This window comes from Gymnoscopelus microlampas (assembly GCF_963454915.1).
Source record: "Gymnoscopelus microlampas genome assembly, chromosome: 10".
Lineage (NCBI taxonomy): Eukaryota > Metazoa > Chordata > Actinopteri > Myctophiformes > Myctophidae > Gymnoscopelus > Gymnoscopelus microlampas.
In genome coordinates, this window is record NC_139947.1 from 15,182,028 (window position 1) to 15,198,460 (window position 16,433).

Genomic DNA, 16,433 nt, shown 5'->3' on the forward strand with positions numbered 1-16,433 from the left:
AACTAATAAGTAGAATACAGGAAAGGTGGGCACAAGGGAAGAGGCTCCAGGAAAAGTGGGCACCTGGAAAAAAACATTTCCCTGCTGCCTACTCTTCCAATGTGCCCAGTTTTTCATAGTGCCCAGAATGTTTTGGTGCCAAACTTTCCTGTTACCCTTAAGAATAGTATAAGTAAATGTAGCCTACTTAGTTTAGTTACTGTCCAGCACAGATAGAAAGGCATAATTAGCCATCTCCTAATTTCATCAAGGCTGATTGATCAATTTTGATTAGATACAGTCATACAAGGGAGTATTTCCTCTGGGTTGACAGCAGACCACACCAGTTCTGAAATTACGTAATTGGTAGAATAATTGAGAAGCCTCTGGCTGCTTATTGGAATAATTACATTTCTTATCTTTGAAGACTTATGGAGTCACACCCAATTCCACTTTAGGTCTGTAGTCTGGATTTATCATTCAAGAGTGTTTAATAAGAAGGGATCTTTATTGATGTAGTTTCAACATAGCAAATAAGTATTTGGAGCAGGAGCTTGACTGTTAAACATGAAACTAATGAATTGCTTATTAGTGCCTAATGCTGATAGACTTTTTAGAAGATAAAGGATAGGTTACCCTCTGCTGGCCACATTTGGTATTATATTCCTGTATGCATGTCAAATAACTGATGTTTTTCTCTGTCCTAAGAGCAGTTTAAGTCCCAGCATACCAAATAGGTGGAGGATTTCCCTGTTCTCATAAATATTAGGTCCTGCAGCTGATGGAAGTCACCATCTGATATACACTCCATTCTCCCTCACTTGAGAATAGAACAGTAGCTTATTTTACTGAGTGATTTCCTATGACTAAACCCATAGCATTTACCCATCTTGGACAATGTTCCTTTAACTGCACTCTTATCTTGAAACCTTGATCAATGACTGAGGAACATACTGTATCTTCTGGCCATCATTGCTACAGAGACAATTCTCAACCACTGACTCCAGAGAGGTGGATCAGCTCAGTGGCCTTGTGGTTAGAGTGTCTGCCCTGAGATTGGGAGGTCGAGGGTCCATTGGCCTGCTGAATCATACCAAAGACTAAAAACGATGCCCAATGCCTCCCTGCTGGGCACTCTGTTTCAAGGGTTTGATTGGGTGTAAGACCCTGCGACATACTAGTGTCACGCCATGTACTTCATCAAGCTGCCTCACGCTATAGAAACAGGAGATAGGCTCTTGACCTATGGGCCACATGACTCAGGAACCACTGGTTCCCAAGGCTAGTGACTTACAAGGCAGGTGGGATTCTGGGAGACCAATAGGTCCATATTAAGTTTCTCTACAAAGGTTGTGTTTGGTATATCAAGATACTGAAGGATAAGCTATTAGAACAGATATTTTTTAACATCTTGAGAGCAGCTTATAACGAGCAATTTTGAAATGCACAAACATTTACTGACCCAGTATACAGTAGTATTGATAAAGGATTTAACTACTGTAGATAGAAAATGATCACCTAATAGCTGAGCAAAACCCAAGTCACATCATCACATATCATGAGCACATATACGATCACCTTAGCAGCCAGCTCACTGACTTCCACAGCATCACGCTGGTATCCGTGGTAACCATGGTCAGAACACCATCAACATCATCATGCTGGAAGTATTGCAAACTGTTTTATTCATTGTAAATGAAACGTGTGCCATTCAGTGAGGAGGGAGAAAGACAGGGCAAAGGGATGAAAAATGTGTTTATACTGCATCACACGACAGTGACAGACGCAGCGCACAACAGAGTATAAACTCAGCTTTATGGGGGAAGGGAAGATGTCTTTGGTCCATATTTGGTGGTGAAAAGGGGTTAAATGAATTGGGAGACAAGAAAAGGCACTTAAGTTTACAGTTGTCTCTGTTTTTTGAACAGAACATGGACATAAAGGTCTACTGGAAGAATGAACAGTTGTCTCACATGTTTTTGAACAGAACATGGACATGAAGAACTACTGGAAGAATGAACATGTCTAAAACATGAATATCACATACAAAATGCCCCGTGTTGTGAGCACAAAATTATATAGCTACATAAAGTATATACAGTAATGATTCAGAACGATAAACAAAAGTGGGCGTAACAAAGATGAACGTCTTTTATGCCCGATTTATACGTAGTTGCGCACCTGTGTCGCTCACCAAAAATAGCCGATCGACAAGCTTGCGATGCAACGCGTTGTGAGCTGGCAGGTTGGCTATTTTCGCACCACAACACAATGTATAAATCAAGCATTATTCTACATTTTCCCAGTTGTAAAACAATCACATGAGTCTCTTTTTTCTCTCTCTCTCTTTTTTGTGGCTTTTTTTTTCTTATTTTTTTTTTAAACAGGCTGTGGAAAGAAGGCAACAACTTGGAACACAATGAAATTATTTCTTTGGCGATAAACCTAAATATTACTACAAGTTTGGAATGTAAAAACAAAACAAAAGTGACATTGTTTGGTTGAAATAAAGTTACCCAGGTTTTACCGAACAGACAATGTCGAAGTTTCAAAACCTCACAGCGACAAACTAAGAGGGAGCTGAACACACTCAAACACACACAACCCCTCTGAAGACAGTATTAAGGAGGATGCAGCGGTAATGTAATGATTGGTTTCACGCTACAACCTTGCAGTTCCAACATTATGATGCACATTACTACAAAGACAGGAGATGAGTCTGTCCGTTTTGCTCGCAGGCCATGTAGAAGGAACAACAATGAGGTAAAGAACCAGCGTTTTGTTCACATACTGTAGACACTACAGAAGAGATGCAGCCGCAACTATAATCGCCACGCATCAAGACTTGACAGCTATTAGAAGAGACTGTCAAAGCCACAGTTTGACAAAAGCATCAATTCGATCGGTTTGACTTTTTTTTTTATAGATTTGGATTACAGTGAGAAGAGAACACATAAGATCGTAACCATTTAAACCCTCTATACTTCGTTAAGTACATAGGGCTATTTTCTGCGAATGTTCGACCCATGATAGGGACGCTAGGGTTTATGTGGTTAAGTCGCTTCTACTCATCGATACCTTACTTCTCTGCAGCGTGCACAAACACCTTGCTCTACGAGTACCGTGTTACACCGCCATCCGTGTTCCCAGAAAGGCAAATGTGAAGTTGCTCTGCGACTAAGCGGCGCCGCCGTACGACGGATTATAAATTAGGCTTTAAAGGCAAGCGTGTCGTTTATATGCCGTTTGTGTGTGTGCAAATCAAACACAAATGGCAAAAAACTGAACGAAACAAAAAAAATAAGTGTCCCGCGTGGCAAAATTCCGGTCTATCCAGATGTTCCAGAAACGGAGACAAGTGGACAGGTTAAACGTCGCTTTCTCGTCAGCCTTGACAAGTGATGTTTGTTTGACGTTATTTTAGCAAAAGGCAACAAGCTAACTCTTAAGTATCCAATTACAATAAAGAATGAGACGGAACAATTGCCCACATAAAATATAACCAGTTGGCCGAGAGCAAGGGCAATTTATCACTGAAGCTATTTGTAAGGAGAGCACCTCTATTGTCGTTAAGATATTTTACACCTCATTCTAATCTCTGAATCACAGTTTGATATGTTTGTCTTTTACTCTAAAAGACGACAAGACCATCTGTAGTGTCGACTGAAAGTCTGTTCTATCGGCGACAAACAGTTCCCCTTTGATGCTACTACTAAGAATGCACTTCCAATGTACGTTCTAATGCTAAAGAATTCTAATTAAATCAGTTGCTGAAAAGAAATTAAAGTGATTGGGGTCATGCATCGAGATGACGCGCCACAGCGGTATAAACTACTAAGAGATTCATACTTAAGTTGATTGGAACTAATTATGTCAGCAGTCTCATGTCAGCAGTAAAATCCTCAGTGTTAATTGAAGCATTTGTAAATCCGAGAGGTACAAATGTAACCAAATGGACCTGTACATTTGCACACTCTCAACACACTTTTTTACAATTTTCTACAACAATGACATGTCCAATGCAGGGACGCCAGGGTGATGAAGTGGTTTAAATTAACACTCAGGATTTCCTGGTGAGAATCGTTAACCGTTTTCTGAGAAGCGACGAGGAATGGAACGACAGACGTGACGATCGCGCAGCAACGAGATCGCTAGAGGACAAAAGCAGGGTTTCTACCGAAACGACAACGATGGAATGATACAAGTAGCATCTAATCAGCTTATAACGCCAAAAAGAAGTTACACTTTATTATAAGAGAATAATAATAATAATAATAAACGAGAACTTTTCAAGTTTGGAGGATGAACGGGTTTTTTCGATGCAGAGGTGGCACTACAGCTCAAACTGACAAAAATATGTAAACTCGTATTTTCTATTCTTCATTGAAAGGAGTTAGTAGGAGGGAGGGAAGGTGTGCGGGCGAGGGGAGGGGGTTAGTAGGTGGTGGTGGTGGTGGTGGTGGTGGTGGGGGGTGACGGAGCGGGGGGATGCCGGGGTCAAGGGCAGTGCGCCGCCCGCGGGGGCCTCTGGGGAAGCCCGTTGGAAGCGGAGGAGGATCGGTCTTGGCGATTGTTGTACGAGGGCGTAGAAGAAGTAGAGGAAGTAGAAGACTGATACTGGGGACCTCTGGAGTTGCTGTTGGCGTACTGGGTGGAGGCGGGGCCGCCGTCGCCCCCCGGACCGCCGCTGCTGCTGCCGTTACCGTGGTAGCCGCGGTAATGAGAGCGGTTGGGGTTCCTGTCGTGGTAGCCGCCGCCGTTGTAGCGCTGGCCGCCGCCACCGGAGTGATAGCCCTGTCCCTGGAAGGTGCGTCTGTTCCCTTGGAAAATCTGAGGAGGGAGTCGGTGAGTCTGTGATTTATCATAGTCATCATCGACAATCTTTATTTCAATCTAGAGAGACACATTTAAGCCCTGTATGCTTAATCGTAAGATTAATGTCAAAAATAGGATATCTATGCTCACAAACACAAAGCGTTGCTATTTTTTTAACCGTTGACATTTCTTGAAAATTTGTGATAGCTTTTGAACATTTTGGAACAATAAGTAATAAATGAATACTCAACTTAATGAGGGGTAAAACAGTAAAATAGAAAATGAACAGAATTCAATTGCAGAAATAAAATATGTGCTTTCTACAACTTTACAAAACGTTAACTGTTTTTTAATTCCATTATACAGAACAAAAATGCTAAGTACAGGCCCTAATGCCTGTACTTAGCATAACAGGCCCTAATGCTTAGTAAACTGGGGGGTCTTTGAAATTAATTTGAGAATCACTGTATTAGATGATGAAAACAATAACCTGTTTGGCCGGTGGAGGGCGGTGCTCGTTGGAGGGCTGAGGCTGGGATGGAGGTGCAGGTGTTTCCACCAACGGTGGACTGGTGACGGACGAGGAAGTGGAGCTGCAGCGAGAGCGGGTGGAGTAGCCCGTCCGTGGGTGGTACACTGTAGGACATGACATCCACAATTCATATACTGTACATCTACACTGTATGACAGGGGTCTTCAACAGGGGGTCCTCAGAGTTATTACAGGGGGGCCGCCAAATCTTCGGGTGATAGGATTTTTTTTCCTTTATTTTCATACTTTAACCACTTGAACCCTAGCATCCCTATCCTGAGGGGAACATTATAGATCGGCTACAAGCCCACAACGCCTCGTAGCGTGAGGCATTGTGGCCTTATAGATCTGCTATTTTTGGCAAAGAGGGGAAAAAGAGCAGACCAAGTACAAGTTTTCTAAGTATTATGGGTTAAAAGTCTGAAAATACACATTAACATGAATACAACACAACGCTACACAATGATAGTCACTGTGAAACAAGTCTATGAAACAATTGTATGAAATCTATGAAAAGGTTTAAAAACACGATTTACGAAATATATAGTAGGGGTCCCTGCTTTTAGTTAGGGAATTTTAGCAATATGTGTGGACCATCTGTGAAAAAATTTACTACCAATAGCTTTCTTCACCAATGTGTTCTTATAGGTGTCTAGAATCACCTCTCAATTAATGCAAACCCAAATCCTCGTGGAAAATCCTGGAGAGCCAATCAAAGTTAAGGAGCCCAGAGGGCTTTGGTGAAAGATATTTTTTTTTAAAAAGTCTAAAATGAACTTGTGAGGTGTCTAACTAGGGGTTTTCAGGGGTGCTGAATCCATTCCAACCATTATTTTTTAGTGAAAATGTCTCCCTGGACATCTAATATTGGTATATTGGTTATTGTTAGTGTATAATCAGTGTATAATCAATGGTAGGGGATTGGGGTGTTGTTGAATTGATTCTATTCTGAAAAATAAAATAAGAAAATATTGCTAAAACACTTGATAAGAGTGTACACCTACTGTGCACATGCTCAGTGGGATACACTGTCTGAATGTGGGGAAGGAGCGGGAGTGTTGCATCCTGGCAAATATGTCTGGACGATTTTAAGGTACGGTAGTTTATCTACTTTTTGGCATTTATTTTCCTCTGCTGGCAAAACTTTTGATTATTGTGAATTTAGATGTCAATTTTCTCTAGCCTATTGCTTACATTGAACAACCATTAGTTAAACAATCATGACACTTGTCTTTTAGTAGACAACATGGAAGAGGATTCTGTAGCTTGTGGCTTAAGGTGCTTCATCTGTGGTGGTCCTGAGACTGAGATTCAAAAGTCACCCAAAAAGGCTATGCACATTTTTTGTCTTATTCTGAGAGTGTGGATGATGCAGCATTAATCAGAAGACTTCATGAGGACTGGAAAAACTGAGATGACCCCAAACTACGATACCATTTGGAATGCAAAACCGAGCTATACAGTCGTGCAAGAAGTACAGTATATCCACTGAATATCGTAAGTTTTTTTTTCATTGTGATGAAAGTTGCCACTTGCAGATTTCAATCCTATTCTATGTTGTGAGTGACATCATAATTTAATATAAACTTTAAACATAATCTATTCTTTAGAGCAAGATGAGCAAGTCTAACGGCCAGACAGGAAGAAAAGACGCAGGGCATTGTCTGGGTCAAGTAGTTCAAGTGCTAGCTGGCACACTTGATCTACCATAATACTTGCATCCTTTGCAATGAAGGTATCAATGTTGGCACATTGAAAAGAAACCCTGGTAAGTCTTTTGTATGTAAGATTCAAATGAATTTTGATAATTGTTTTTCTTGCTCCTCATTGTAGGCTTCCACTCAAAGTCAAATCATTTAATCATGCACATACTGTATGTGGCTACCTTTTATCCAGACAGAGCTTGGCAGTTGTATCGTGCACCTGATAATGTCTACCAGGACCGACTGAAAAGGAGTTTGATGCAGAGAGCAAAGCGACGAGGTGATGACTGGGGACTTGAAGTCGCTGGTCGCCTGGTGGCAGAAGAGGCAGTACATCATATTCGATGCAGAAGAGACTTTGAGAACCCTGTTACAAAGTCTGAGGTAACATTATATGGATACACAATACAGCTGTACAATACAACTCACATTTCTTATCCTGAGGGAAGAAATATAATTTTTAATAGTGAAACTTTTGACTTCAAAATAATGTATTCTGCAAGATTGATATGGGTCCAGGAATGAGGGGGACTAATAAAGGATAAGAAATATGAGTTGTATTGTAAGTCGCTTTGGATAAAAGCGTCTACTAAATGACTGTAATGTAATGTACAGCTGTATTGTGTATCCATATAATGTTACGTCAGACTTTGTAACAGGGTTCTCAAAGTCTCTTCTGCATCGAATATGATATACTGCCTCTTCTGCCACCAGGCGACCAGCGACTTCCAGCGAAGTCCCCAGTCATCACCTCGTTGCTTTGCTCTCTGCATCAAACTCCTTTTCAGTCTGTCCTGGTAGACATTATCAGGTGCACGATACAACTGCCAAGCTCTGTCTGGATAAAAGGTAGCCACATACAGTATGTGCATGATTAAATGATTTTACTTTGAGTGGAAGCCTACAATGAGGAACAAGAAAAACAATTATCAAAATTCATTTGAATCTTACATACAAAAGACTTACCAGGGTTTCTTTTCAGTGTGCCAACATCGATACCTTCATTGCAAAGGATGCAAGTATTATGGTAGATCAAGTGTGCCAGCTAGCACTTGAACTACTTGACCCAGACAATGCCCTGCGTCTTTTCTTCCTGTCTGGCCGTTGGACTTGCTCATCTTGCTCTAAAGAATAGATTATGTTTAAAGTTTTTATTAAATTATGATGTCACTCACAACATAGAATAGGATTGAAATCTGCAAGTGGCAACTTTCATCACAATGAAAAAAAACGTACGATATCCAGTGGATATACTGTACTTCTTGCACGACTGTATAGCTCGGTTTTGCATTCCAAATGGTATCGTAGTTTGGGGTCATCTCAGTTTTTCCAGTCCTCATGAAGTCTTCTGATTAATGCTGCATCATCCACACTCTCAGAATAAGACAAAAAATGTGCATAGCCTTTTTGGGTGACTTTTGAATCTCAGTCTCAGGACCACCACAGATGAAGCACCTTAAGCCACAAGCTACAGAATCCTCTTCCATGTTGTCTACTAAAAGACAAGTGTCATTATTGTTTAACTAATGGTTGTTCAATGTAAGCAATAGGCTAGAGAAAATTTACATCTAAATTCACAGTAATCAAAAGTTTTGCCAGCAGAGGAAAATAAATGCCAAAAAGTAGATAAACTACCGTACCTTAAAATCGTCCAGACATATTTGCCAGGATGCAACACTCCCGCTCCTTCCCCACATTCAGACAGTGTATCCCACTGAGCATGTGCACAGTAGGTGTACACTCTTATCAAGTGTTTAGCAATATTTTCTTATTTTATTTTTCAGAATAGAATCAATTCAGCAACACCCCAATCCCCTATCATTGATTATACACTGATTATACACTAACAATAACCAATATACCAATATTATATGGCCAGGGAGACATTTTTACTCAAAAATAATGGTTGGAATGGATTCAGCACCCCTGAAAACCCCTAGTTAGACACCTCACAAGTTCATTTTAGACTTTAATTTTTTTAAATATTTTTCACCAAAGCCCTCTGGGCTCCTTAACTTTGATTGGCTCTCCAGGATTTTCCACAAGGATTTGGGTTTGCATTAATTGAGAGGTGATTCTAGACACCTATAAGAACACATTGGTGAAGAAAGCTATTGGTAGTACATTTTTTCACAGATGGTCCACACATATTGCTAAAATTCCCTAACTATTTATCTCTCTCTCAGCTAGGGGGTCATTGGCCTGAAAAACGTTGAAGACCCCTGCAATATGACCCACAATTCATATACTGGACGTCAGGTTGAAAGTGGTTACGTCTGTCTTCAGGTTTTATAAATATTGAAACCAACGAAAACTATTAACAAGAGCTTGTGACTGAATAATACGTTGGATCCATTGGAACACAGGTTCTTGTTTTTTCCATTTCCTAAGTAATGGTTTTGTTTTGGACATACAAGGTTTCCACCCGACAGCGATGATATACCGTATATATCTACACTGCAGGACAGAAGACCCAGAAATCATATTGATATACTATACAGCTTCTTCCAACAAATTATGCTTAATTTATAATCAAGGCGGCGGAGCTACTGTACCTGATCCAAACCCATTTATGTTCGTCTTCAGTGGTTCAATCTCAGACGTGAATCTCAACGCTTTCCCAAGGTCCTCGTCGTATTTACGTTCACTCACAAAGTGCTGAAAAATAAAGTCATGAGCAGCGTCATTGGGGCAAGTTCTGTGAAATGCTGTGCAACATGTTAAAGAACTCATGATGGTAAAAGACTGGCTGGTTCATTTAAAGCAGGGGTGGGCAAATATGTCTTGAAGATCTATCGGGTGATCTTAATGGGCTTGAGCCCAGAAAGGCTGCCCATCTACACAGTACAACTAGCATCTATCAAAGGGTGATAAGAAGTGATACAAGGAGAGAGAGTGGTGCTAGGGGTGAGGTACAAGAAGTGATACAAGGAGAGAGTAGCATCGGGTAAGGTGGCGTCTGGAGAGATGAGTTTTCAGACTGTGGGGGAACATGGGTCTGCAGTCCTTACTGCAAGGGGGGAGTTTTCCCCTTTGATGGGCATAACACTTTTCTCCGCAGATAGTCAGAATTTATCTTAACGTTTATCAATCATATTAAATTATTAAATGATTGTGTTGGGTTTATTACTAAATTATTTACTTATTCTTAGCTTGTATTATTCAAAGTAGGTGGTTTTCGCTGTCTGGAACTGTGTGATGTCGCCAGTTTTACAAAAACTGGGATTTTGTTAACGAAAAGGTTGCTCACACCTGTTTCAAATAGCACTAAAGCATTGCGGTACCAACAGTTGTCAGCAGGGGGAGACCATTTCCACTTCAGATGTGTGCATTACCACACAAATTATTTGTTTAACAAAAAGAAAAGTAATTTCCCCATTTTGGGAAATGTTTAGCAAAATGTCTGCACACCACTTAAAAGAACATTTAATTGAGTGTCATCTCAGTGTGACTTTTACAGCAAACATAAGAAATGAAGGAATGAGAACATTAGATATTGGTTATAGCAAAGGGAACAGGTCAAATCAGGGAGCATCTGAAATTAGTTTGTAACCAGAGGTTATGTACAACATAACTTTAAATATTATGAAGAACAGAAGCATTGATCCAAGTGTGTTTTATTCATGTACAAATTAACCGTATATTTGTTCCCATCCCATATGAACCCTAGTGTCCCCATTCTGGGGTGAACATTCGGTGAAAGTTGCAGATCTACGAGCTTACTAACGCATCGCAACACATTGTGAGTTTGTAGATCAGATATTTTCTGTGAAGAGATTTGGTGTTGAGGGATACTAGCGGATCTAGTATAGAGCCCTGGGGGACTCCAGTTAGTATCTAAGTACATACTGTAGGGTTTAATCAGGTAAACATGTCACTGTGTACACATACAGTGCAAAGTACTACAGGAACAGTTTTCTGAAAAACTTATGTTACTATATCAGTGGTTCTCAAACTTTTTCATGGCAAGGACCACCCAAAATTATATGTATTTGGCCGCCGACCGACCCCCATCTCAAAGTATTTTGTTCCAGGGACCCCCAGAAGCAGATCTATAAAGGGTCCATTGGTTCCTATTATCATTAATTATGCTGGGGAACCCTTGAACCCCCTCAAGGACCCCATTTAGAGAACAACTGGATATACAATCTTATTTTAGACTTTCAATAATGTTCAGAAATGTTCGAAAATAGCCAAAACAGCCGTTCTACTAAGCTCAAACCGTGTTTCATCACGATGCGTAGTGAGCTTGATGATTATTTTAGTTATTTTTAAACAATTCTGAAAACGTTTTTTTTATATCGACAGAGGTATTTGGTCAACAACATTGTGATTAGATATTGTCCATATTGCCCATTCCTGCTACCAAGTGAGCAACTGGGGCACCCCACTGATCGATGTACATGTATTTACCTTTATGTCCGCGCGCAGCTCACTTAACTGGTCCTCTGACATGGAGGCTGACTGGTCCGCCAACCGGCGCAGTTCCTCCGCCTTCTTATGACGACCATTCAAAATGGCCACTGAAATGGAAGTTAAAAAAGACAGTGACTCGCACAGCGACGCACACTACGGTCAATCAATAATATACTGGGAACAATAGTGTGAGGGTCGCTATCTTTTTGTTATGTTACAGTAGATGCTGGCTTTGGACTCAAAAGAGCATTGATGCGTGTGTGTTTACCCTTGAACCACTGAAATGCAATCGCAAAATGTGACCTTTTACAGACTGTGTGTGTGTGGTTCAGATCTCCATAGCACTGCAAAGGGCTAAAGAGTTTTGGTATCTTGGCACCGTAAAATAGTCTTTGGATGAAACAACAACATCAGAGATCAGATCAGGAGTGCAGGCTATCTTTAAAATCACAGCACTTTAACCTTACTGGTTAGGCAAGGTCCCATTTAGCCACACCACAATTTTTTGGTAGACTTTACTGTTTAGACTATACAAAGACTATAGAGAATACTTAGAAGCTTAATTTCTAACGCTGACATAGGAGCCCGGGGATCGAACCTGGAACCTTTGGATTCCAAGACGGCCGGTCTACCTCCTGAGCCACTGCCATTTTTGCATAATCAATTCCATGTTAAAAAATGTCATATTTTCAAAGAATATCAAATGACAATTAATCATCAACTTAAATGTGTAATCGTGACAGCCATAATCAGTGATCTATGACATCAGTACTGTGACGTCAGTCATCTATGACATCTGTACTGCGATGTCAGGCTTTTATGACCGCTAGATTATTACACAGTAAAATTCTTGGTCCATGAGTTCATATTTGTACATTCTTCAGAGATAAAGTCATACTGTGTAACTTCGCCTTTGGAGTGATTTTGGCAACATCTGGTAGCTACGTGGTCATTATAGCATCTGTTCACAGCTTGTGTTTGCTGCTGGCTTAAATAAAAATGTAAGAGAAAAAAAAAGACATTTCTGGTTCCAAGGCACATCCCATGAGTGCCTGCATCATTTTGGCCGGAGTGTAGAGGCAGACACTTGCAACGAAACATAGAATTTAGAGAAGTGATTCCACAACACATTTAGTGGAATGTGAAAAATATGCCATGAATAAATATTGCAAAAATAAAAAAAGTTACTCAGACTGTCCTACACTATGACTTTACTGTGTAGGACAGTTTGTGTGGAGTTTTCACAGATATCCTGGGCAGTAAACAGAGCCAGACCCGATACATCGGTCCCATGTATATCAGCCATTATTTTGTATTGGCAGTTATGCAGCCAATGTGCCCCAATGTCATTATAGGTGGACATTTTTAAACGGTTTCAAAATCTTTGCAAGCTCTCAACACAGATAGCGTGCAGATTTCTTTTTTATAGAGCTTAAGTGGTTAAATAAAAATCATAAAAGATTTTGAACAAAATAACCATTAAATCATCTGTAGTCGGTGGTCTGGGACTCTACAAATTCAGGATCGACATGGACCCAGACGTTTGGCTTCTATTCTGAACATGATTTGACCACAGGAGGACAAACAGGATAAAAGACACTTCAACTTTTCTGATTGTGCGTTTGTGGACGACCCGCGGCGACTGACACAACACAAAGAAGGGAAACAGCCACACTGACACAGATCTACAACAGAGGAAGAGATTAGTGGGAAGAAGAAGCCTGGTACATTTGGAGGAATGTGGGGTTTTGTAATGTCAAAGCAGGTAGTGGAGCCCCCCCCCCCCCCCAACCACCATTCCCTGAACACACCTCACACAAAGGCAGCATTGAGGTTCCCCCGACACCTGACACTATTCACCCAGAACGCACAACAACCCTACACTGCAGAGGACACAAGAACCCACAATGGCCTACTTCTGGAAATATGCACTCTTGCTCTGTCATGTTACACACAAACACACACACACACACACACACACACACACACACACACACACACACACACACACACACACACACACACACACACACACACACACACACACACACACACACACACACACACACACACACACACACACACACACGTATGACTATACTTGTGTGGACATCAACATTTTAGAACAGCAATTTTAGGAATGCCATGTTTACCCTAAAACCCTAAAACCTGAGTTCTAATTAGTTGTGTGTCGGTGTGCTCATCACACGTTGTGAGTTTGTAGATCAGTTATTTTCGGTATGAATTGGCAAAATGCCAACCCTGACCCCTAAATGCCTCACCTTAACCCAATCTGAATCTTTTCCTAATTGTACGCCCAACTCTAAAAATAATTTTAACCATTAAATGATTTCTTTTGCAAGGACAAGAAAATTGTCCTCACAATGTCCATTCCTCAAATTCTACTTTACTTGTGGGGACATTTGGCCCTCACAAGTATAGTAATACAAGTACACACACACACGCGCACACACACGTATGTTCCCGGTATAGCGAGGCCCTGAGGGGCACCACTTACATATTTGCAAATGGCTTGTTGTAGCTGTTTTACAACGTCTTGACTGTGCTCAGATTCAGCAAACGGCAACTCTGTAATAGTTGTGACTAGGGGTGTGCCGATATATCGTCCCGCGATATATCGCGATACGTTTTCGCGACGATATGTATCGTTTTGGAAAAAAAAAATTTCGTTTTCGAAAAAAAAAAAAATTTTTTTTTTTTTTTTTTTTTTTTTTTACAATCATAATAATCAGGCATGCAAACGGCCCCGAAGTGAAAAGAGTGACAACATTTTTTTTTTTCGGGTCAGGTGTCATACTATTTGAATTCAAAACGGCTATTGTAGCTGAAAAGCTACAAGTTTGCATGTCTGAATAATGCAAAAACAGAATTATTTGTTTGCATTTTCTTTTTTTCTCCTCCATATATTTTCATAATAAAAAAAGTGCGTATCGTATCGTATCGAAATCGTATCGAAGTTGTGAGCCAAATATCGTATCGTATCGTTTCGTGAAATTAGTGTATCGGCACACCCCTAGTTGTGACGTTTCAAACATTTCCTCAATGTGTCAGAGTGCTGGGGCCCGCAGGCGTGGTGTGGCGTGTACGTGCATGTATACGTCAGTCACACACGGCATTTGAGTTGAGAGCAAATACTTCAAGAGAGATGTACTCACTGGCCTCTGCTTTGACTTTGTCCATTTCTGCCATCAGAGTTACTTCTCTGTCCATTAAACTGGAGAGAGAGAGAGAGAGAGAGAGGGGGGGGGGGGGGGAGAGAGAGAGGGAGGGGTAAAAAGGGATATTATTTACTTTCCAAAGATGAGGCAGAATTTGCACTTTCAGTCAGGCTGGAACCCAGATATATTAACCACTGGAACCCTAGCGTCCTTATTTTGGGGGCGAACATTGTGTAGAGGAGGAAAAGGAGGGGAATTAGTATAGAGCCCTGGGGGACACTGGTCATCTTAGTGTTTATGGTTTAAGTGGGTAATGAACAAAACATTTCCAATTGACTCACTGCCAAGGACGATTTTTACGACTTTTTTCCTAAGGCCCAGACTGCCAAGGATGACTTTTACGACTTTTTGTGTTTTTTGGTGTTTCCACTAGAGGGCACTCTTCGCTTACACATGAGTGACCATTTCATCCCCAGATGCACACAGAACCAGGCGATCACGCGATCCCAAGGTGTACTGCTCCATTCACTTCCTGGTTAACGTATTTGGGAAATCCCAAGATTTACTGCTCCATTCACTTCCTGGTTAACGTATTTTGGAAATCGCCTGTATCTCGCCTCCTGTGTTTTACTATGTATTTTTGACAAGAAGTGAACGGGGGGTCGCGATGACATTTTCTTTATTTTTTCGCAGAAGCACAGTGAAAGTAACCCCCCCCGTGATTGGCAACGAAAGGGGGGATCGATCATACTAGAGATAAATATTCTGTGACTACTTGAAAAGTTATGCATTTATTCTGGCAGTGAATGAGTTAAGATGTCAACCACTTGCACAATGTGGTGGTTTCTCTGAAGGAGCAGGTTACATGTGATACACTTAACTTTCATTTCACAGTAACATTCTAACCATAGGGCGGGTTCAGTTTCATAAGAACATGCAACACTATCATAATGTCATCATGTTGAGCAAAGGTAAGCAAAACGCACTTTGATTCACCGATGGACATTGGAACCTTTAAAAGCACTTTTCCTAGACTGCTTAGGTAAACTAAACAGATGAGTACAAACACTATGGAACACAGAGGAGATAATGTGAGAGGAACAACCCAGGTCATGTCAGCCCCAGACTCTGATAGCTCGTCAATCACCAGCAACAGATTAGTCTGAGTCATCTGAGGCACTGCTGACTGACCCATACAATTGGTCATGTGGGAGGGTGCAGGCCACTGTTTCCCATCATGGCGACAGATTTATCAGGAGATTTGACAGAATATGGGGTGATTGACACACTATAAGGTGATAAAACAGACATATTAGGTGATTGTCAGACTATGAAGAGATTGAACGACTATCGGTTGATGACAAACAATTAGGTGATTGACAGATTATTGAGTGATTGAACAACAGGCAGTGGTGGAAAAAGTACCCAAATTCTTTACTTAAGTAAAAGTACCAAAACTGCAATATAAAAATACTGTTACAAGTAAAAGTCCAGAATAAAAAATGTACTTGAGTAAAAGTACAAAAGTATTGGCATCAAAATGTACTTAAAGTACCAAAAGTAAAAGTACTAAAATATTTGAAAATAGCCGATCTACAAGCTCACAACGCGTCGCATCAAGCTTGTAGATCGGCTATTTTCAAATAGCCTAGGTATAAAATAGGTTTAAAGTGGTTAATGTATGTTTCATTATATCATAATTTATATCTGAAAAGTAACTAGTAACTAAAGTTTTCAAGTAAATGTAGTGGAGTAAAAGTACAATATTTGCCTCTGAGATGTAGTGGAGTAGAAGTAAAAGTATTGGAAA

The 16,433-nt window shown here is 40.6% G+C and overlaps 1 protein-coding gene across 1 annotated transcript in view; it reads right to left on the reverse strand.

The window, feature by feature from the left end:
• Nucleotides 1–1,645: 1,645 nt before the first annotated feature.
• spats2 (spermatogenesis associated serine rich 2) overlaps nt 1,646–16,433 on the reverse strand; it is a 28,568-nt gene continuing 13,780 nt past the window's right edge. The window contains exons 9-13 of the mRNA XM_084068127.1: nt 14,621–14,679; nt 11,442–11,551; nt 9,584–9,686; nt 5,285–5,430; nt 1,646–4,809 (exon numbers count right to left, since the gene is read on the reverse strand). Coding sequence (XP_083924253.1) covers nt 4,477–4,809; nt 5,285–5,430; nt 9,584–9,686; nt 11,442–11,551; nt 14,621–14,679 — 751 coding nt within the window. The 3' untranslated portion in view covers nt 1,646–4,476. The remainder of the gene's footprint in view (nt 4,810–5,284; nt 5,431–9,583; nt 9,687–11,441; nt 11,552–14,620; nt 14,680–16,433) is intronic.